Genomic DNA, 23,095 nt, shown 5'->3' with positions numbered 1-23,095 from the left:
CATTCACTCAGCTCATATACTTTTTGTTCACACATAAAAAGGGCGGATGATGCTATTAAGATTTTTCTTTCATGTCATCCACCCAGCATTAAATATGAAATAAAAGATGGAACAATAAATATAGGAAAAGGTATTCTAGAAGCATAGTACAAGTTGAATCTTTATTTAGATTTATACAAATAACAAGGTTAAGATAGGAATATGCAAGTGTATATATACAAAAAATTTAATATCTACTTAAAAAATGGATAAGGAACACAAGTTCATTTAAGAAATTCACACGAGTTTTGAGATCACATGGAAAGCTTTACTTAGTCATTATAATACCATGACTTATAAAATATAATTGACATATATTTAAATTTCTAATAGGATATTTTTTTTTTATAAATTATAAATTCAATTATGACAAGATACATATATCGAATAAAAAATTATCTAATGTTAGCTCTTAATTTGTTGCTAGTTTGAGTTGGGGCTTTAGACACTTCTTTCTTTTTGGTTGGATCAGGAGTAAAACATTTCCAGAGACGTAAAGTTTCATCGGCACCAGCAGATACAACAGTGGTGCCATCCGGGGAGAGAGCCATATGTAATACTCGTTCAGTATGGCCCAGTAGTTCAGCTGTCTTAGTCATAGCTGGATACTTCCATATCGTGACTTCATTGTTGGCAAATCCATGAGATGAAACGAGTTCCTTATACTCGGATGACCAAAGGAGGGCACATACCTATGGAAAAAGACAGGAATTAGAAGCCCTAGTGCATGTATTCCTTGCAAGATTGATTAGTACCTGAGATTTGGTATCAATGGAATTGAGCAAGGTGCCATTGTTACAATTCCAGAGTTTGATGCATCGATCCGCCGTTCCGCCACCGGATGCTAAGACATGGGGTTGCCAGGGACACCATGCCACGGCTTTGACGGCAGCTTGATGTTGTGTGAAGGTATGAAGCGGGTCTGGTCGACTGTAGCACTCCCCTTGCGCCGCGTCCCAGATGTTGAGCGTATTATCGTTGGCCCCACTGGCGAGATATCTGCCGTTGTGCGACCATGCGAGGCCACAGACTTCTTGCGTGTGATGACGGGAGGATGCGATGTGATGTTGAGCCACTCGCACATCACTGTGATGGATCTGACCGGATCTGGAGCCACTGGAGAGAATGTAGGAGTTCCATGAGAGGGAAGAGACGCGATCCGTGTGCGAAGTGAGGAGTCGAACGCGCTTCTCTGCCTCAATGTCCCAGAGGTGCAGCTCGGCGTTGGTGGTGCCCACGGAGAGGAAGTTGCCCTCTTTGATCCACTTGACGGAGCAGATCACGTTCTCATCCGCGAGCTGAAGCAGCTGCTTGATCTCCCCATTGTCCGCATTCCAGAGGAAGACCTGTGAGCCCAAGGAGACGGCCAAGTGATTGTTGGCGGACCAGTCCAAGAGGTTCAGGTAGTAATCGTTCACTAATTCTGGAGCGTCAAGGATCCGCTCAGGCACTGAAGGAATGTGCCTCGTGCTCTTCTTCAACGAGTTGGAGGGAGTCCGGCTGGGAGCGTAGAGTACTTTGAGGGAGTTCGAGTGTCCGTGGGGGGCCAAAGGGGCTTTGGGGGCATAGCTCAGGATACGCTCATTCTCACCCAAGACACTGCTCATCCGCTCCTTTTTCCCTGGGGACAAGTCCAGCAAGTAGCGGCTCCTCTCGAAGTCATTCCCACTACGAGCCGGGATGAAACGATCTCCAGGGGTTTTATTGCTGTTTCCTCGCCCAGGAGTGCTGCAACCGCTCCCCTTTCCGCTCACCCCTCCTGGAGATCCGCAAATACTCACAGAATTACTTCCTCCTTTCGTAGGAGTTGGCTTCTTGGACTTTTTAACTAACACCAAGTTGGATATTCGGTTCGAAGAAGAGTTCAAGCTTGTTTCAAGCGCCTTTCGCCGAGGCATCTTCAGCTTCCCATCCATCCTCGACATTCCACTCAGGTCCTTTTCAAAACCACTCATCATGGATGACTGTTTCTTTTCAAATTTAATTTAAAACTCCCTCCTCGGTTTTTTAAATTTCATCCGCTACATAAAACACAGGTCATTGGTTCATTTCAAATATGCTACAACTTGATTGGATCGCAGCTAACAAAAGTTCTACCTTCTCATTGGATACTCTTTTCTCATTCCTAACGAACTTTTTAGCTTACCCAACAATTCCCCAAAGGAAAATTCTTTGTATTGCTGGTCTCTAGCTTAAAATAGTAACGGATCGAGATGATGAAATTTTTTTAACGATTCACTTTTACCTTTAATTTAACCCTTAAATGCTTTATTTATTTTTTGTGTCCGAAATTTTTTTATCAAGTCAAAAACATTTCAAAGAAGTAATATAAAATAGAATGAATGATTTTGGCAAAAAAAATTAGATATTAATTGAACAAAAATAAATGATACTACAAATCTTCAACTAAAAATAGTTTTCTAAACATGCATGACAGGGCCATAATGACTATATGTACCACCCCCCTAACAACAATACCATGATTTCGACACTGCTTAAACAGAAAACACCTTATTATACCTAAGGAAATATAATTTTAGTATATATTTCAAGCAGTTGGTGCCATTTTTGGTGGAGTCGGAAAATTTGTACCAACTCAGTCTTTGAGTACTTGAGTATTCGTAACGTTATTTTCTAAATGTTTATAAATTATAAGTATAAAGTACTATTAATTTATGAAACTTATTAATTTAGCTAATTTATAAGTTTACTTCAAAAATTTCAAACGTACTCTATAGTCCATGCAATTACAGTTCCCAAATACTTCTAAAGTTTAAATTATTAAATAGGGTTGAGCAGGCCGAAGTCGTGCTAGTTCATTAATTAGACTTACAAATAGTCAATGTCATAAGTGTAACATTGCAATGATATGTTGTGTGTATTGTCGTTCCTCGGGCACGAGTACATAAATTATTTTCCAAAACTTATGAATGTATTAGCAATAGATAGATTTTGATCCATTTCATTTCTTGTTCATCTCGTTAAATATCTTATATTCTAAATATTTTCTGTATACATAGCACACTTATTTACTACATATAACTTATAAATAACTACCTATAGCTATAAATTAAATCTATATTTAAAGCATAGTATATACTCAAATGACTCAATAGTACTTATATAGGGTAAAAAAATAATAATAATGTGTGTTGGAGTAGGAGTCATTTAAAATACTGAAGTCGGAGTCGGGCATTTTATGTACCGACTCCACAGCCTTGCACATGAGTAAAGATGGAAATGATATGATCTGCCGGTATGCTGAAAAAAGAAAGCAAAAATTATATTGTCATGCATAGCCCCCATAGCCTATGGGCCATAGCTAGGGTTGTTGGAATCGTGTTTTGCGCAAGCATGCCCGCAAATACAGCTTCAACTATTTGGTTCCTCTGTTTTCTTTCGGACATTAACAACCCTATATTCATGAATCATACTTGATGGCCGATGGGTAATTTCGAACATACTTATAAGATATCTCAATTATGATTTTTTTAAGATTACAACTTATCTGAAAATTTACTACATATATAATCTTTCCTTCACCAAAATATAGCTTTACTTGGTACTATTTAACCAAAATAATGTTATACAGAAAATGTCTGAATGTTACGTTATAATTTATTGTATGATACAAATAGTATTAAATATTAATTGTCATAATATAAAACTTTGGTAAGTAAGTATTACATAGTATTTGATGATGCAAATAAAATATGTGAAGTATATATTAATGAAGAATAGCAGAAACGGCGAAAAATAATCAAAATGCTCTAAATGATTTAGTATCGAAGGGTATTTACGTAAATACAAAGTAATGTGGGTTCAATTGATATCGAAAAAGTCATAGCTGTAGGAGATTGTGGAACAAGAGCCAAGAAAGATTGTGTAGACAGTGTGGTTTCCAATTTCCTCATAAGAATGGGAAAGTTTGCCTTCCAAAAAGCGTCCAATGTCAAAAGAAAGGCCACTATGCAAGAGTATGCAGGTGTCTAAAAGAAAGCTCTATTTCAACTATTCAAAAATTTGAACTGAATAAATTACCCATCGATTTATTGAATGTCTATGGAAATTACTTCAAAAATATAATAGCTACATATGACAGTGGTGCAATTGTATCTGTCGCTGGATCAAGAGTTCTAAGTAAATATCGATTCCAACCCAAATTAATATAGTATCCTTTAGAATATATCTTTAACTTAAATTATTTATTTATTTACACATGAAGGAAGAGGGATTGCTGTATATTATTAATATATAACTTCCCTATAAATAATTTTATAAATGTATATTATATTCTGTAAATTTATGCAAGAAAAAATATTTTGTTAGTTAGAGAACATCAAACCCATCATTACAGGAAGTGTACTCGTAATTTGTACACTGTGACCACTGACCAATTAAGGATGAATAGATAACTTGGCACGAAATCTAAAGAATAGACACTTGTTGAAAGTTCTTTTACTTTTGTGAAGCCAGGACCCTTTTGAAGCACTTCTTTTAACTTGAGTCTTGAATGGCTCTTCCTTCAAATCTTGAGTCAGATTTTCTACTAGGGTTATGCTGGTAAGAAGAGGCAATCTTTCCTCAAGCGCAGTTATTCCCAAAGGTATTTGACGAAAAGTTTCCTGCATAAATACGACTTCTTAAATGTTTAATGGTTTATTTTTTAGTATGTAGATTATATTTAATTAAAGCCTTCTTTTTTAAACTTTGAGCTTCAAATATATTTCAAATACTCTACTTTGTCGTTTCATTAGCTATTATTCTGAGAATAAGGTTCATAATGAATTACAATTTCATGGAGTGTGACGTTTTCAAATCTACTGTAACGGATAAAAAACGTCGAAGTCAATTATACGTAGTATAATCCTTATATAATAATTCCTTAAGAGAAGAAGTCGTATGGAATCAATATAAATTACTTCTTGTATTCTTCTGGTTGCTTCAAAATCATCATCAAGGCTGTTATTCTCTGAAGACGTCGAAGTGATGGTAGTAGTACTTCACTGATTTTAACCAAATTCCCTATCTTGTTATAATTGGTGATGGAGGGAGGGGAATTTCGTACGAAGCAGTAAATACTATCTTTCTTCTTCCAGAATTCAAAAAACATCTTTTTCACATTGGAAATAAGTTCGTTCGTTAGAGGAAGCTTTTGTTGAGCCATATCTGCAACTCTATGTAATCCATAAGCAATAGGTGTAATGTGAATCAATTCCGGGATTTTTTTTCGAAGATCTTCTCCTGCTTTGAAACAATACGAGGCGGCATCAGTGATGAAAACTTGAAGTCTACACGGGACAAAATCTTCTCCCAATAACTTATATAACTGAGGTTATGACGATGTTCTTTACATTGTTTGTGTTTGCAATCTCAATTTCAATCAAGTCAATTAGGTAAGGTCTCCCACAGAAATGTCCGTCCAAAGGGCCAATCAAAGATGCCGTCATTGACTTCCCTTGATGATCTCTTCGTTTTTTTCCAACCTTCTTTTATTCTATTCAAAACTCCTTGACATACGTCCCCAACCAAGTTGTTAACGACCCATCGACCTGGATAAGTTTTTCCAGTATATTTTTCAATAAACTTGGGAGAAATAGGGATGATTCAGAACATTAAAAGGGATGTTAAGCGACAAAAATAACTTTGTTACGTGCAAATTGAATGATGAACCGTTTAATTATCCTTCGTCTCCTTGAATCTTGCGTTTCTTGAAGACTTAAGTTGTTGATGTGATGGGAGGTTTTGGAGTGGCGGATTACTTGCTATAAAGAACGAGATGAGCACGACAAACTTTAAAAACGACAAGATATACTTTTAATTTCGAAATCATAATTCCACACATCAGTACCTCCGTTGTTAGAAACCCATGAAAAAAGGCACGTTTTCTTCGGCATGATGATAATGCACGTGAGAGAGCAGTAAGGAGAAGTTGCTTTGGTGATGATTAGTATAATACTGAGGAAAAGTTGTTTAAAAAACTGTACCAACGTGTTTTATTCCTTTTTTTATATAATCTCGTTCAACCAATCAAATTCTTTCTTTTTCAACGATTCCAACAATCCTTCCCATAGCTACATATAAAAAAATGTTTTTTAAGACTTTTCCTTTCCCTATTGTCAGAAGAGTATTGATGGGAATTCCGGCTCCTTTGGATTGGCTCACAATTTTATTCATTTTTTTTTTTTTAATTTCAAAAAATTTTGCGCCGCTAGATAATTAGCCCCACCGGTCTGTCATGTACCATGAGTCATGACTCATGAGTCATGACGTATACTAGATTAGCTTGAGAGGTTACAAAAGAAAGTAAACACAAACCCTACTCTGTATCTAGTAAAAACATTCCCAAAAATTAATTGGGAGTCAATCCTAAACTCTATTCTTAGTCCAACAACGACTTTTTATCATAATCATAACTTCCCAAACAATGTTATATTGTTAAGAATGGTTACAATATTGATCTATTATCTAACTGTTTTTATCAAGGTTGAATACTTACCAAATGTTCAAATTTGAAGAAAAAGATCCACTCCTAGATCATTTATGTCCTAAAATTGTAAAACTATACAATACAGATGAGAAGAGTAGACGATATGAATCCTTGATATTTCAATGTTAAACTGCCATGTTCTCTAAATATCTTCTTAATCACAAAACTATTTTTTCCAAGAATTGGATTCACTATTATGTAGGACGTCAAAGAACAATTCATTGACATTATTTTTAAAAATCCAAAAAAAAAGACAACTCAAATTGTTTAAATATATAATTGCTGTGGATATTACCGAAGTTTGATTAAAAATTAAATCAAAAGTATGTCAAATTTAAAAATAAGAACTTATGTTAATTTTATAGTAAGTCTTACTTAATAAAAGATAAAATTTATATAAATTTTCATTTGTATATAATATAACGCGTATAATAAGTAGTTTAATTTTTTTAAGTGTATTTATTCGAAGACCTACAATTTTAATATTGCATACTTTTCTTATGAAGAATTCTAACATATTTTAAATATGATATTATGCAAGTAACAAGAAAAAAATATAAAACAATTATATTTTATTTTTTAAGATTAAACAACATTAATTTTCATTGTACAATTGGTACATATAATTTTAATTCCTTTTTTATCGATAAAGAAGGAGAAAAAGTACAGATTTATGGCAAGGCTTCAAGATTTTTGTCATGTGACCTTTGTTGTTTTGGATCCAAGCCCTTAAAAAATTCTCATTTCTACAACATAAGAAAAACTGTATTGACGATAATAATTTGAAGCTTTATTCAAAGAATATAATTTAATCTAGTCCTGATGCTTCTAACTATATGTCAGATATGAGCAAAGTGCATGTTTCCTTCAATGTCTCACTCCATATTGATGGCCGTCCAAATTTTGTAAAATTTATGAAATTTCATACTGGTAAAGACATTCCTCCTCGCTATACCATCACAAAGTAAAGTAGTATCGTCAAATATTACGAAAGAACTGGTAGGAAAAGATAAGTTTCGTATCTTGGTCGAAACTATGATTGATGACTGCAGTATTGATTGGTCCTCTTTATGGTCATTGTTAGTTTGCCCTTATTTAATAAACTTGAAAGGTGTTAAGAAGGCTGACAATATAACAATTGAAGTCATAAGTTATGACTTCAATTGTTATATTGTCAGCCTTCTTAAGTGGGCAAAATCTATGCTTTGATCTAGGGGGGCGATAATGGGAACAGGGGTGATTGGGGGGGCGGTAGAGCAAAAAAAACCCGGTGATTACATATTATTACATAAAACAAAAATAAAGAAATATGACTACAAAATAGCAGGAATGAATATCTTGAATATTATCCGGTTAATACGATGAAAATACGTTATATCGAGATTGTACAAATGTACTTCATTATTGGCGCCTATATATTTTGCTCTATACTCAGTTTACTCTTACTCTCAAATGCAAACAGACTACTTAGAATAAATACTTAAAGTTTTGTTAAAATCGTGAAACTACGGAAAAGTAAGATCCAAAAACTACAACCCAAATTCCACATTCTAAAACTTCAAGCAAGGACGTCAAGTAATTATAGAACTGTATTAAGAATTTTTTTTTGCATCAATTAGCTTTTATTTCTTTAACTATTTGGACCATAGACAAATCTTGATCTACATTTCTGCTTTTAAACACATGGTTGTAGTTGAGAATAGTTAAGACAAGAAAATACAGTTAACCAACCCAGTAGGGAGTTATTTTTTTTCTTCCTTTTTGGATATTGTTTTGCTCAATACTAAACTGCCATCAAAAATTACTTGTCTCTATATATTTATTTCTCAATTATTTGGACCATAAGACCTTGTGATTTATCCATCTTCTTACTGCAGCAACATTTCAAACTCACATAACTTACTCATTTGAAAATTCCCGAAGCGATGTTTCCGTAAAAACTTTCTAAATTTTTTCACCCATTTCTAACCCTAAATAACAATAGTTATAGTCGTATCTTATATATTTTTCCAGAATAAAGAATGGCAACCCATCAACAAGAAAAAAAGAAGTGTAGGCAGCATAGCGTAGAATATTTGAAATATGGATTTGTATCAGCACCACTGAATCAACATCAACCTATATGTCTGCTGTGTGAGAAAGTGTTTTCAAACGAAGCCATGAAACCCTCCAGATTTTCGGAACAATTGAGAACAATGCACTCTGATAAAACAGAAAAAAATATAGGATATTTCCAGTCGCTTCGAGAAAAATTCAAGGCACAAAAAAACTATTAAAAATATGTTTTCGAGCACTTCAGAACAATCCACTGACGGTTTGCGTGCTTCATACAACATATCTTTGATGATTGCTAGATCTGGTAAGCCTCACACAATTGGGGAGGAGCTTATTCTGCCTCCAGTAAGAGAGGTTCTGCACACTGTTGTACATTGTACATCGTTTCGTCTAAGATGAAAAATTGGTACAAGAACGGTTATTTGCTAGAGAACTTATAACAAACACTAAAGGAGAGTCTGTATTTGATATCGTTGATAATTTTTTCAAAGAGAAAAAAATCCCACTTACTAATATTCTGGTGTGTGCAACAGATGGTGCACCATCCATGATAGGTCGTTATCGTGGCTTCATCAGTTTCTTGAAGAAAGCCGTACCTGGTGTACTTACAGTGCACTGTGTAATTCACAGGCAGCATCTGGTAGCAAAACACATTAGTGGTCGACTTCACAAATCAATTAATACTGTTATCACATCAGTAAATAAGATCAAGGCACATTCCCTCAATTCCATCGGTTTCGACAGCTTTGCATTGATAATGTTGAAGAGTTTGATCGTTTATTGCTACACACAGAAGTTAGATGGCTATCAAAGGGAAACTGCCTCAAACGATTCTATTCTTTTTTTGATACAGTTGTTGAATTTTTCCAAGAATCTAATATTGGGCTATGTCATGATTTAAAAAAAATCAAGAATGATATTGCCTATTTGTCAGATATATTCCTAAAATTCAATGAAATTAATTTGCAATTTCAAGGAAATGATGCCAATCTTATAAAAGTCAAATCTGTTATCTCCACTTTCCTGTCTAAGTGTAAATTATTCAAACGAAATTTAGCACGTCATGAACTTTACCAATTTGTGAATTGGATGAAGAAAAGGAAATATCTGATGATGACCTTCAAGTGTATTGTGCTCATATAGAAGAGTTGCAAAGAGACATGACTGAAAGATATCAGGATATATTAGGGCTAAAAATACCATACTGGGTTATCAATCCAATACTAGAAGTCAGTAGTGAGGAAACAAGAGAGGTAGAAGAAGAATTAGTTTCAATCAAAAACGACATTGAGCTAAGTCCAAAGTTCAAGATATCCTATCAAAATTTTTGGCTACAAAAAAAAAATCTGACCTCCATCCAGTATTATGGAACAAGGTCAAGATATATTTGATTGCTTTTCCAACGTCATATCTGGTAGAACGAGCCTTCAGTGTAGTTACTATGCTTCTTTCCAAACAAAGGAACAAACTTAGAATTACCAAACGTGGGGATCTACGTCTTCTTCATAGTGAGTTTCAACCTGATGTGGATAAACTAATACCCTTACACCAAGTACACCCATCCCATTAGAAGGAATTGTGAAAAACTAAAGTTAAATTTTTTTTATAATAAATTTGGTGTTTTATTCATAAATTTGTTGTTTTAATTTTTGAAGAAAAGGTTATATGTGCAGGGGGTGCAACAAGTTTATTTGGAAGCCAAGAGGGCGCCAGCATGAGAAAGTTTGGGAAACCCTGCATTAAAAGAATGTTCCAAGGTCACTATATACATGAATTTCTCAGGTTGAGAAATCCATTCCATACATAAGGTGTGTCGATAAGAGATTTATTTGCTTTTGTTTACAATTGTACTGGCTGTTTTGATGACATCACAGAGGAGTCAATTGAGGAGGAAATTCAAATTTATATAACTAATTGTATTAATACAGCATATAATAATATTTTATTTTCTCATTAGACAATTCTATAAGTTTAAAATTTTAATCTCTGACGATGACAGTACTATGATTATTTAAAAAATATATATATATTAAAAGTTTTCTTTAATAAAAAAATAGTTCAAAACATACATTTTCAAATAAATATAGCATAGCGAAGAAATCTATAATATATTAAGTATAAGTGGATATTATGCACTAAGTAAATTATCATTTGAAAAAACATAAACAAATAATATGATCTTAATTTGTCTTTTATCTTGAATATAATAAAAATAGTGGTAACATAACTGAATATGATTTCTTAAATGAGCCTCTTTTACCTTGTGATTTTTGACTCTTCTCTCATACATATATTAATAATTGTATACAAGGGAAATCAATTTTTCTAAAGCATCCCCACTTTTATCTAGCATGGAATAGTTAGTAATACTAACAAATAATATATATTTAACTGAAAATAGGAATGATTTTGAAGTATCTACTCGCCTGACAAGAATTTCAATAACAAAATAGCATTTGCAAGTCCAACATAAAATCAAATAATCTTAATCTAATTTTGTTGCATTCTAACTATTATTTTCAATAAAACAAGATATCATTAGCTAGTATGACACACACTTAGTAATTTATTTATTTTAATAAAAATCCTACATTTTCGAGAGAATAATATTGCAATATGGTAACAATCAATTTAGCTGCTTAGAACAGGATTCCTGAGTCAATAAGTTTGAAAATGGCAATGCATTTAAATATTCACATAAAATCTACATAAACTAAGAAGTCACTTATATTTTTTTAACACATAATCACTTAATAGTTCCCAATAACTATATATAAGCAATATCAGAATAGAATATGTTTTGCAGACAAAACTATCAAGAAAAAAGAGGAACTTTAATGTATCTTTAAAGTCTGGAATAATCTTTTACTTGTTTCCCAACCACAAAAGGGACTCACAAGTAATAGAGAAATCACAAATGAGGGTGAGGCTTAAAGTGTCCGAGATATATATTGACTATACATTTCTGCATTATATGCATCAAGGAAATACATTGAAACTACGAATGGCTTGTAGTTATTAAAATAATACTTGACTCTTTAATCTATAAGAACTCTCCAAAAAGATTTTATTACGATCAATGACGGAATTTGAAATGTTAAAGATTAAAATAAGCAGTATCTCCGATATTGATAGTTTCGCTCGATTATGTTTGTAAGAATGGCTCCGTCATGGGAGAATCTAAAGGACTCTAGTCCTTTAGGACCATCAACCTTTTCTAATTCAAAAGGAGATACCACTAAAAAACTATTTTTTATGCTCTCGGGAGTGTCCAAAGTTTGACGGAAACAAGTTTTAGAATATTACTATACACCAAACTTTTATGACTGAACAAACTTGGGTTCAAAAATAAGGGATATACCTACTAATCTTATACGAACTGTTTAAATTTTAGAACCCAAGAGATTAATTAAATATGGGTATGATTCAATCAGTAACTTCAGAATATTTCTGTAATTAACAAAGCAGTTCACCATTTGTTGATATCAATATGAGAACAAAGCTATTCATCGATATTATGTGAATATTTCTAATAGTTACCTCATTAATGAAATTGTATGATTTACATGAAAGTTATAGACAGATTTAAAGGAAAAAATTGATTGTTTATCATTAAAAAAGATTAAATTTTTTCCACTGACTCGTAGAGTCCGTAACTTGAGATATGTATATTTATATTTAAAAACTCCCGACAATTTTCTCAAGTATGAAATACTTGGCATACAAAAAACCTATCATGTACAATTCTTCTATATACAATATAGAAGAATTGTACTTGATAGTGATTAGATAAGGACTTCAGTTTTTCCATAGTATACAAGTTAGTAAAAACTGCATAGAGTATCTTCTGGGGCGCTATTGTCGCGGATTTCCAATAAGACTTGTTTATAGCTAGACCTTTATATGTATATGCTCTGTGGTACCTCTTTATTAATATTCAGGTCTGGTTTAATACAAGGTTAATAGAAATACAGGAAAACGTCAATATAAATATCTCCATTCGATTACTATACACCACACTTTTATGACTGAACAAACTTGGGTTCAAAAATAAGGGATATACCTACTAATCTTATACGAATTGTTTAAATTTTAGAACCCAAGAGATTAATTAAATATGGGTATGATTCAATCAGCAACTTTAGAATATTTCTGTAATTAACAAAGCAATACTATAATATCAGAGTAGTTACTATATTACTTCTATGAATAAAGAACCAAAGTTTCTTCGTAGAAATAATAAAATGGCCAATATAATTTATACTGATCAACTCAAATTGTATTCATGTTCTTTTGGAAACGGAGCATAAGTATAGAATAACTTATTACCTTGTGTATTTATCAAAAAGAATAAATTATAAAATAGCCATGACGTATCAAATACATAGGTATTTCTGTGTTAGCGAGGTAACGCCGCGAAAATTGTACGGACTATTTTGATGACGTCACAGAAGAGGTAATTTAGGAGGAAATTTGATCGAACAAAATTGCATTAATACATTAACATAATATAGTATTTTATATTCTCATCAGACAATAATATTTAGGATAATTTTTTACCTTCACACGATTAAGGAATTAAAATTATTTTAAAAAAAATTAAAATTGTTTTTAATTAAAAATAGGTCAGAACATAAATTTTCAAATAAATATACTAATTGAATAATATTTAAACACAACCCTTCACTCATACGCCTAGTATTTCTAGAAGAAGACATAATTCTTGGAATAATATGAGTTAACACAAGTCAGTTACACTGAACTTGGATCCGTCGTGACGTCATCAACAAAGTTATCAGCTAACGTCAACCAGACTGGGTTGCAAGTTTCTTATCGACATACCTTATATATGGACAGCTTGAATTTAATTGAACGTCATGATAGCTAAGCTGCTCTCTCCCAAACATTTTTAAAATTGTTAGGGTGACCACGCTAATTTTCTATTTTTTTTTTAACATACTAACTAATTATATTATTTTTATCACTGCTTTTCTCGGCTAGGGACTATACTACTTTTTAATAATCAAGAAGAAAATTACGAAAGTATTTATTTTTTGGTTGAATGCAACAATTTTGTATGAATTTTTTTATTTCTAATATTTTAAACACTAGAGATTTTATCAAAACTTTGGCGGAATAAAGTTAATTTTATTAAATATAATATTATTTGTACGTTTAATGTGGTTAAAAAGGCATGAAATGCCATAAATTGAATACTTTATATACTAATAATGTTTATTATTTAATCTAGTTGTATTCGCTAATAGTTGTACATCTATTAGAATATAAAATATTTTTCAGAAAAGTAACGATGTATCGTACAAAAATTGTATACAATTGATTTTTTTAAACTTTTATGCCATTGTTCATGGCATAATTAATAAATTATCCCAAATTGTTTGAATAATTCATATCTCAAAAGTACGTAGACAATCTAGAAGCACCACCAATCTCTTATATAAATGAATAATTATTAATTACACAACTCTGTATTATGAACTTAAGAGATAGTCTACACATAAAGAATGAGACTCTTTCTTTAATATACACGATGTGCCATTGATGACGTTATTATATTGAAATGTACATTAGATTTATCGGCTATCATTAATTAGAATAAAAGTCTTTAACCACAACATATAATTATAATTATTCATGAGTAATTAGCCATGTAATTAATAACTAAGAATATCAAAATTATAAATAAATTAATAGACTATACTATTTATTATTCTTATTAATATTGGATTGAAAGTAAATGACGTCATTTGAATGGAGAATTTTTAGGGTAGATGCAAGTAGGTTGGATATTGTAGTTTTTAAATATTTAACAGTTTTTGAACCTAAAATTTAAGAGCAATGTCTTCAATCTAGCCAATCACCAAATAAGATCTATTTATGTAAGCCATAGTAATATTTGATTTCGATCCATTTACCATTGTGGTAATCAACCTCCATGTTTAATGATGTTTGTGAGACACTCTTTGGAATTATGCAATAATTATTTTTAAGGGATATAAATGTTACTATTGGTCAGGGAATACTGATTTCCTTAATTACCTCTAAATAATGTACGAATAAATTTTAAAAGAGAAAAGGTTTATAGAATAAAACTGACAATTCCTTTATAAATATACCTTAAGTAAAACGTGATCCCGTCTTCCCTAAACTGTACATTAATAGAGAAGAAGAAGAAGTCAGCTTAAACCGGAAAAGGAAAACTCTCTTTCTTTTTTCACGGCACCAGAGTCAGAATCGCAAGGGTAATTTTTTCCTCTTGATTCTTAAATCCGTCTCTACTTACATTCTGGATGGTCAACCCTCGAGTTAATTGTGTTCATATGTGTTTCGTGATGAGTCTACTTAGTGGAGAAAGTAGAGGATTCCCTCGATATATGTGGATGCGAGGGCTGACCCCAGGATGAAGACGAAATTACATAATTATTCTAGGAAACGATGTTAGTAATTTTATTCGTTTATTACAGTTATTTGTAACGTTGTTCTGTTTCGTGCCCATCCAAAATGAGTTCTCTCAAGTTACAAAAGAGGCTCGCAGCCTCGGTAATGAAATGCGGCAAAAACAAGGTTTGGTTGGATCCTAATGAAATCAATGAGATTGCCAACGCCAATTCCAGATATAACATCCGGAAGTTGATCAAGGACGGTTTGGTTATCAAGAAGCCCGTTGCTGTCCACTCCAGGTGATAATTAGATTTTGTATATAGCGCAATGAGTCAATTACCCATTGATCTGGGCAAGACACCGCTGTCTTTCCATCAGCGATGTAGTCTAATCTTCTTTGGGTTATAATAAAATGGGTCGTGTTAATCCCGGACCGCATGACTTATATGCGGCCCGATTCAATCTCCCCAACAATTCTAAAACTATTTTGATTAAGCGCCTCCTAATTGTGCTTTGATAATGAGACTCAACTAATTATTGTCCTAATTGAATAGATCCCGTGTGCGTGAGAATACCAAGGCCCGCAGGAAAGGTCGTCACACCGGTTATGGTAAGCGACGTGGTACGAAGGATGCCCGTACTCCTCAAAAGATGCTTTGGATGAAACGTATGAGAGTTCTGCGTCGATTGCTCCGTCGCTACAGAGAGGCTAAGAAGATCGACTCTCATCTCTACCACGAGCTGTATTTGAAGGCTAAGGGTAATGTTTTCAAGAACAAGCGCGTCTTGATGGAATTTATCCACAAGAAAAAGGCTGAGAAGGCTAGATCCAAGATGTTGCTCGATCAAGCTGAGGCTCGTCGTAGCAAGGTTAAGGAGGCACGTAAGCGACGTGAGGAAAGAATCCTTAACAAGAAGAAGGAGATGCTTCAAGCTTATCAAGACGAGGAAGCAGCCGCCGCTAAAAAATAAACATCTTATTTGTCTATTATATAAAATATATATACCCAAGTTTTTACATTGATCGTTAATAGAACTGACCCTCAAAAATTTCAATTGTCTTATTTTGTTTATTTTACATTAATTGTATTCTCGTTAGCAGATTTGCTGTCAAAGCGATATACATTCTGGATTATATGATAATCATGGGGTTGAAACGTCTGTATGAACTACTCGAAATTTTAAGCAATATGATCGGTTGAATCCATTGAAAAGTTAAAGTAGGGTTTACGAATTATTAATCACTATGAGTGAGCATGAATTTTACTACGATTTCATATTAAGAGACGAAAGAAAAAACGATATTGGGAAAGGTTATATGTCCCAAATAACTATGAAGTGCAGATGAAGTTATTATTTTTCAAGACATTTTTAGATTGCTTCAATTAAAATTATGGGACCCTATTATTATACCCTAAGATTGCTGAGACTTAATACACTCAATTTTGAGAGAAATAATTCTTAATTGCTATTGTGTTAGCGGTGAGTGTGAGCCATTTGCACACAAAAAGTGCCTTTGACGTAAACCTAAATGAAATTGTTTATCTAGACTAAAGCAAATACAATGTATGAGGGATCAGCGAAAGTTTTAGAAATTAAGCTATTCAAATTTATTACAAGGTAGATTTTAACAATTTCCATATAGCACTTATCAAATATCTATGAGAGTTATATAATTGTAAACAATGAGTTAAGATAACATAACTGTAGCAAAAAATCAATTTTTTTGGATAAACCCTCTGAACCCTCGCAGTTATGTTCGGTCTGATTATTGTCAGTAGCCGACATTTTCTAAATTATTCATTTCGACATCTATAATTAATTGCGACAAAATTAGAAGGGTTGTAATTAATTAGATATTATCCAATAATAAGACCTTTTATATTATTTCTTAGGTATGAACAGACAAGAAGTATAATGAGTTGAATTCTAGAATGAAGAAAAACAAGAATACCTTAGGTAAAGATTATTATTAATTTAATTAATTAAAATTGTAATAAACTTAACAAGAAATTCATTTCTTCGATTCTTTTTGCTCAAACTTGGGATATTTCTCCAATACTTTATCCCAAGTTAGCTTCCCATCTGACATTGACTTGATAATTTGAGGTATTTCTTCAATCTTCATTCGTACTTGAAGTGTCGAATCTCTTTCTCTGAGCGTGGCAGTTGGAGGATCATCTTTCAAGGAGTCAAAATCAATACAAATACCAAAAGGAATAGCAATTTCATCCGTTCGAGCATAGCGTCGCCCAATAGATCCAGATGAATCATCTACTTTGTGACTGATCTCTGCCTCAGTCAGTAAATTGGAAAGTTTTTTTATGAGTGGAGTAAATTCAACGTTGTTAGACAGAGGAAGAACCGAGCATTTCAATGGAGCAATAATGGGAGGAAGGGATATATATGTTTTTTGTTCATCATCCTTCCGCATTTTGAAATTATGCTCAAACAAGGCATACATGATTCGACCCACACCAAAAGATGGCTCAATGACAGAGGGAATAAGTTCCTCGACATGTTTAAGAACTTCCTTTCTTTTAATTGAAACCATTTCCTTTGTTACCTCATAGAATTTACCATCGATCTCCAATTTAAATGTACCGCTTTCATTCAGTCCTTTTTCAAAACCATCAATATCCTGATACTCACTCAGAGCCTCAATTATAATCTTCGATTCCTTTCTGAAGACTTTGCCGAGAACTTCTTTTTTTGAAATGATTTCAACGATGGGTACTTTGATTGGAGCTGGAAGTTTCTTTTCAGCAACTAATTTCACTCCTGTAGCCTTGGTGTGTTGTTTCAAATCAAAAGCTGATCTGTCGGCACAACCAACACATTCGACCCAACCGTAGGACGTAAGCAATTCTGCATCCCAGCAATCGCATGCGTAATGGGCCATTTCATTGCTCATATGTTGTCTAAAACGAAGGCGTTTAGGATCAGTTCCAATTCTGACAAGGAACATCTGTATTCTTGCCATGAAATACCCAAGAGTCTCATTGTCTACGAGTTTCTTTAATTATATAAATTAAACATACATTAATTAAAAGTGACTTATAAAAACTATACAATTTAAAATAGTAATACATGTATTGGAGTATGGGTAACTAAATAAAAAATGAAAACAAATGGATTCTTTGTCTTTTTGAAGCACTTTAATTAAGTAAAAACTAACTATATTATAAAATAAATGTCTCCTTTACTTATATTTTTTTATCAGAGCCAAAAATCTGATTTACAAAGATCCAAAATTGAAATCATTTGGCAAAATATGTCTTTCACTATTATGAAAACTATCTTTGTTGCGTTTCTATCGACTAATATTAAGATAATTTGTTAAGTTATTTTTTTTAAAGATTATTTAGAACTAAAGCATCTGCTTGTGAAGGAAAATATCCTATTATATATGATAGCCAATCAAGTAGTAATTTAAGGGTGCCAAATTAGATTCTAAACTATGAGTATCAAAATTCATATACTTCTGTGAACAGTTTAAAAGCACCGTTTCAATTTATTCAATAAAAAGGTATAATTTCATGATTAGAATAGTGAAGGTGAACTTACCGAATGAACAGCCTCCCCTATGGTAGTTTTAACGGCAGACTTTCCGTCCATTTGATTAGAGGCGGAGAGTAAATTGAGGTCTATGCCTTTGACGTTTTCAAACTTAGGATGAGATTTGTCTGAAGGGTCACAAAAGTGCTCAATTTCTGCCATAGTAAATTCACGTACACGAAGCAATCCAGAGCGAGGAGATATTTCATTTCTGTAAGCATTACCAATTTGAGCAGCGGCAAAAGGCAATTTCCCTTGGTTGAATTCCAAGAGCCTTTTAAAGTTAACGAAAATGCCCTGAGCTGTTTCAGGTCTCAAAAAACCCTTCATTAGACCAGTAGGTCCAATGCGCGTTTCAAACATAAGATTGAATTCAAGAGGCTCTGAGAGATCATTCCCAGTAATGGGAGATTTAATTGAAAACTTTTGAAGAACATCGGACATTTCTTGCTTGGTCAATCCATCCAAACGGGATATGATTAATTCACACTCTTTTTTAGTATCTTCGGACGTTTTACCACTGGCTTTGATGGAATCAAGGTGAGACTTGATCAAATGATCTAATCTGAAACACTCTCCATTCTTCAAATCTTTGACCATGAGATCAGCAAATTTATCAACATGACCAGAGGCTTTGAGTACCACTTCAGGAGTGAGAGAAGTGCAGTCTACCTCAAGCATTTGTTCCTCAAGAACAAAGTATTTTTTCCATGCAGACAAAAGATTGGATTTAGTGGCGCATCCCATTGGGCCCAAATCAAATTGCCCCGAGACGCCACCATAAATAGCAAAGGATTGATCATAAAAGAATCGTCTTTTGAGAAGATCCTCCATCTTGTTTCGATCAAAATTTAGCTCTACAGGGGCCAGAGCAATTTCTTTCTCCTCCAAGGTTTTTTTCCTCGTTTTCAATTCAGCAACAGCCCGTTGAATCTCAAGTTTGTCTCCATTGGATTGCTTGAGACTTCGAACCAAATCTCCTATTTATTAAAAATGAAGAATACTAATGAATACATGACCAACACTAGGGTAAGTACAACCTTGTTCTTTGACAGAAGCTCGCAATGGAGCAAGGATCACTTCGGCCTCAGGGTCCATTATTAGTCGATCAGAGGGATAAAGAAGTGGGATTCGAACCTTTCTGTGTTTCTTTGCTTTTGATCCCCAAACCGGTGAAGATAATTTGTTATGAGGTGGAGAAAAGAGAGGGAACCTTGGAAATTGGAGAAGTCGAGTCAAGGCGTGCATGAATTACCGAGAAGTTAACATCATTCAGCTGCTCAACGCCTTCCCTGAGAAAGAGCGTGCGTGGGTTCTCAGCTTACTTTTGCAAAGTTGATAATCCTGCAGAGAAAACGGGTGCAAGGAGATGGGGGGAGAAAGACTTATGGTATCATTGTTTTAAAATACTGATGTGATTATCAGCTGCCTGCTTTATTATGATTTTTGAGGGTATAACGAAAGCATGTATTAGGAAAAATGTTTAATGAAGATATACTACGTATAATTGACGTTTTTTATCCGTTACAGTAGATTTGAAAACGTCACACTCCATGAAATTGTAATTCATTATGAACCATATTCTCAGAATAATAACTAATGAAAAGACAAAATAGAGTATTCGAAATATATATTTGAAGTTCCAAGTTTAAAAAAGAAGGCTTAAATTAAATACAATATACAAGGGTAGAAACCATCATACATTTATGTTAAATATACAAAATTAAAGAATTAGATCATATAACTAATAATAACAATAAATTATAAATACAGAATATTGAAATAATAGACTGATCCAAATAATATTTTCTTGTTCTGACATGAGAATTCAGTTAAATATGTCATAACTTTAGGTTGCAAAACACAAGCCAGATGTGGAGTTTAAGCAAAAAGATCACTACCCCTTTTTCTTCATGTAGAAGTTGCTATTTACAATTGTGTACAGGATAGATCTACCGATGAGATCTAAATAATTATTAATAATAAAGTAAATGTCAAAATTATAAAATAAGACAATAAATATACCAATAAAAAAATGTTAGAATTAAATCAATCGTACAGATTTACAGCAAAAGCTAATTATGTAGTAATGTCCGGCGGTATTGCTCCTTATTAAGAGCATCAAAAAATATTCCCCCGTTATTTATGCTTGTATAACAACATACTATTATCATGAAGGATACACACAATACAAAAAACAAATACCCCCGTTGTTGTGACCATTTAAGCAGTTGTTTTTGCCTTTTATGAGTTTTCTGAACATCATTTCTTGGAGCTTATCAATCATATCTTTAAGTGATAAAAAAGTAATATTTGAAAACCTAATTATCATACCCGAGTCTTTAAGTGAAGAAACCAGTGTCAGACAAACTAGTTGCGAACCATCCAAAGCTGCTATCCCCGTTGTTGTGACCATTTAAGCAGTTGTTTTTGCCATTTAATGAGTTATGTATCATAATTCTCGATATTTTTAACTAAAATTGAATAATATTTTATGGTTAGATTTAAAAAAAAATGAATACTTACTGTTACAAAATTCAGAGTTCCATTTCGAAATTAATAAATATTTTATACTTTTTACTGATAACTTTGATCGTAATTTGGTGTGGATGACTCAAAACATGCTAAAAATTATCTCAACTTCACAATTGGGGTATTTCTATAAATGGCATCATTACCAACATCCTCCATTAAATTAATGATGGTTCATCGAGAAGGGATGGGGTTACCCGTGTATTTCTCCATAAATTTTTTAAACGTAGGATGATTAGCAATGGATAAGGATATATTACATCCAATAAGCACCTTTGTGAGATCAGAGTTAAAGTCTGACTTGATGTATTCATCATTATTAACTTGATTTTTTAGATGAATATCCATACTCTTGTTATGAGATGAGGATAATGAGTGGCGTGTAATTCTAGACAGGGGACTAAAGGCACATTTATATCGACAAATCCGACAAACCATCTGTTTCTCATCCGGTAAGTATTTTCCAAATTCCTGGGCCTCCATTTTCATAAATCCAGACAGAAGGCGACGTTATTTTTGGCATTGTATTCAGTTCTCTATCGACTATCAGTATCTAATATTATATTAATATTGAATAATAAAGGCGGGAATTAATAACGTTTTTGATAGAGTAAGATGTTTATTATTGTAGTCAATGGACATATATACCATAACTCATAAGTATTTCTTCCCTCCTTCTCCCACGCTTGTGTATCCTTACCAAAATTATCAACCTTACTTATTAGTAATTAATATTTATAAAAGGTTTGATATTTTTTTAATGTCATTTCCGTAAATAAGTAATAAGAAACTCTCACAATTCATGAGCGGTTTGTTATTTTCTCAAATTCAACTAGGTAGTTGTGGGAACTATAATAATATTATATACTTTCTACTTACAATTAAAGTCCTTTAGTTATTACTGATATTTACTATCTACTTTTGTGTGTGATATTATTAGTATATCCTAGTTTATAGTAAAATACGATTTTGTCTCCGAAGTGACCTAAAACTGTCTTTAGGTTTATTATTGGATCGGAATTAAGTGTTCATAAATAATTGACATTAATATCTTCCAGCACGTTGATTTCCGAAGTTTATATTAGGATAGCCAAGTAATTTTAAGGAAATCAATTTTTCTTGTGAAAAGCTACCTATTAATTATGGAATTCTCCTTCAGAGCTGATTCAAAGCTATACCAAGAGATCACTTAATTATCTGGTTTCTTAGCGATTACTATTTACTTTTTCTCTTTCAATTATATTTATGGTAATTTTGAAAAAATGTATCAATATAAAAAGTTTCTATTATTATACCTATAGGAAAGATTAGGAACGGAGCAAATTTTTTCGATTATGCAGCAAACATTTCAGACACGAAGACTATAAACTTGAACAAAATTATCTCTCACCACATCTTAAAGAAAGTTGCAGCTCCATCTAGTATTGTTATAGCAATACTATTTAAAAAAGTCAAGTTCCAAAAACTAATGCTTAATGTTTGGCTACTAAGTAAAAAAAAAATTGAAGCTTATGCAAACGTTCATAGGTCTTTTTGCGCTGCTAATATATTTTCCTATAATTTTTACAAATGTCAAAATGAAAAGAATGTTCAACTAAAAGCAGAAGTAACTTATTTTGAAATAATTAAAATAGCATGTTTAATAATATATTTAAAAAAAAAATCGATTGTAGTTATTTACTACTTTTTGTTTTATAAATAGAAAAGTACCCCAAATTTATCAACCTCTTCAAATTATTCTCAAATAACATAATTTACGTTATGTAATCATGACACAAATATAACCGAAGACAAATTTGAACATATATTTCAATCTGAGACCATTGAAACTCTTTGTCATTTACGAAACTTACTTGAATCAAAGCTTGAACAGTTTTATAACAATTTTAAATACCATTGAAGATGAAGAATATAATTTTCAAAGAAAAATACATTTTATACCTGAACGGTTGAACAATATATCAAAATCAAAACAGAGAAGGTAATCAATGAATACTTAGTAACGTGTATTCTATGGGA

The 23,095-nt window shown here is 32.7% G+C and overlaps 3 protein-coding genes and 2 long non-coding RNA genes across 11 annotated transcripts; 2 read left to right on the top strand and 3 right to left on the bottom strand.

Moving 5' to 3' along the window:
- Positions 1-142: 142 nt before the first annotated feature.
- fzy (cell division cycle 20 protein fzy) lies at positions 143-2,302 on the bottom strand. The gene is made up of 2 exons (XM_040711294.2): positions 795-2,302; positions 143-731 (listed from the first exon to the last, which is right to left on the bottom strand). Exons 1-2 carry the CDS (start codon positions 1,995-1,997, stop codon positions 435-437), a joined length of 1,500 nt encoding a protein of 499 aa, XP_040567228.1. The 5' UTR covers positions 1,998-2,302; the 3' UTR covers positions 143-434.
- A 1,927-nt stretch (positions 2,303-4,229) lies between these two features.
- LOC121116291 (uncharacterized) lies at positions 4,230-6,290 on the bottom strand. Of its 2 annotated transcripts, XR_011779692.1 has the most exons (3): positions 5,855-6,160; positions 5,693-5,804; positions 4,230-5,625 (listed from the first exon to the last, which is right to left on the bottom strand). It is a non-coding gene; the product is annotated as an uncharacterized lncRNA (long non-coding RNA). The 2 variants fall into 2 exon arrangements; XR_005863805.2 differs by having other exon boundaries at positions 4,230-5,804; positions 5,855-6,290.
- Positions 6,291-7,895: 1,605 nt separating this feature from the next.
- LOC139905162 (uncharacterized) lies at positions 7,896-10,217 on the top strand. Its single transcript, XR_011779691.1, has 2 exons — positions 7,896-8,104; positions 8,179-10,217. It is a non-coding gene; the product is annotated as an uncharacterized lncRNA (long non-coding RNA).
- Positions 10,218-14,721: 4,504 nt separating this feature from the next.
- On the top strand, positions 14,722-16,038 carry RpL19 (ribosomal protein L19). 2 transcript variants are annotated; one of them, XM_040711293.2, is made up of 3 exons: positions 14,722-14,847; positions 15,070-15,285; positions 15,541-16,038. In XM_040711293.2, the coding sequence occupies exons 2-3, from the start codon at positions 15,107-15,109 to the stop codon at positions 15,956-15,958; spliced, it is 597 nt and encodes a 198-aa protein (XP_040567227.1). In that variant the 5' UTR covers positions 14,722-14,847; positions 15,070-15,106; the 3' UTR covers positions 15,959-16,038. The 2 variants fall into 2 exon arrangements, with proteins under 2 accessions (XP_040567227.1, XP_071743797.1); XM_071887696.1 differs by having other exon boundaries at positions 14,776-14,847; positions 15,048-15,285.
- Positions 16,039-16,581: 543 nt separating this feature from the next.
- On the bottom strand, positions 16,582-19,960 carry GlyRS (glycine--tRNA ligase). Of its 5 annotated transcripts, none has more exons than XR_011779690.1 (5): positions 19,585-19,902; positions 18,554-19,524; positions 16,994-18,002; positions 16,863-16,940; positions 16,582-16,798 (listed from the first exon to the last, which is right to left on the bottom strand). XR_011779690.1 is itself a non-coding variant. In XM_040711292.2 (4 exons), exons 1-3 carry the CDS (start codon positions 19,790-19,792, stop codon positions 17,001-17,003), a joined length of 2,181 nt encoding a protein of 726 aa, XP_040567226.1. In that variant the 5' UTR covers positions 19,793-19,902; the 3' UTR covers positions 16,582-16,940; positions 16,994-17,000. The 5 variants fall into 5 exon arrangements, 3 of the variants coding, with proteins under 3 accessions (XP_040567226.1, XP_040567225.1, XP_040567224.1); XR_005864006.2 differs by having other exon boundaries at positions 16,863-16,915; XM_040711292.2 differs by having other exon boundaries at positions 16,582-16,940.
- Between the last annotated feature and the right edge of the window lie 3,135 nt (positions 19,961-23,095).

The sequence above is a fragment of the Lepeophtheirus salmonis genome, chromosome 4 (assembly GCF_016086655.4).
Source record: "Lepeophtheirus salmonis chromosome 4, UVic_Lsal_1.4, whole genome shotgun sequence".
Lineage (NCBI taxonomy): Eukaryota > Metazoa > Arthropoda > Copepoda > Siphonostomatoida > Caligidae > Lepeophtheirus > Lepeophtheirus salmonis.
The sequence above is the reverse complement of the archived record's forward strand: the minus strand, read 5'-3'. Positions and strand labels throughout refer to the sequence as shown.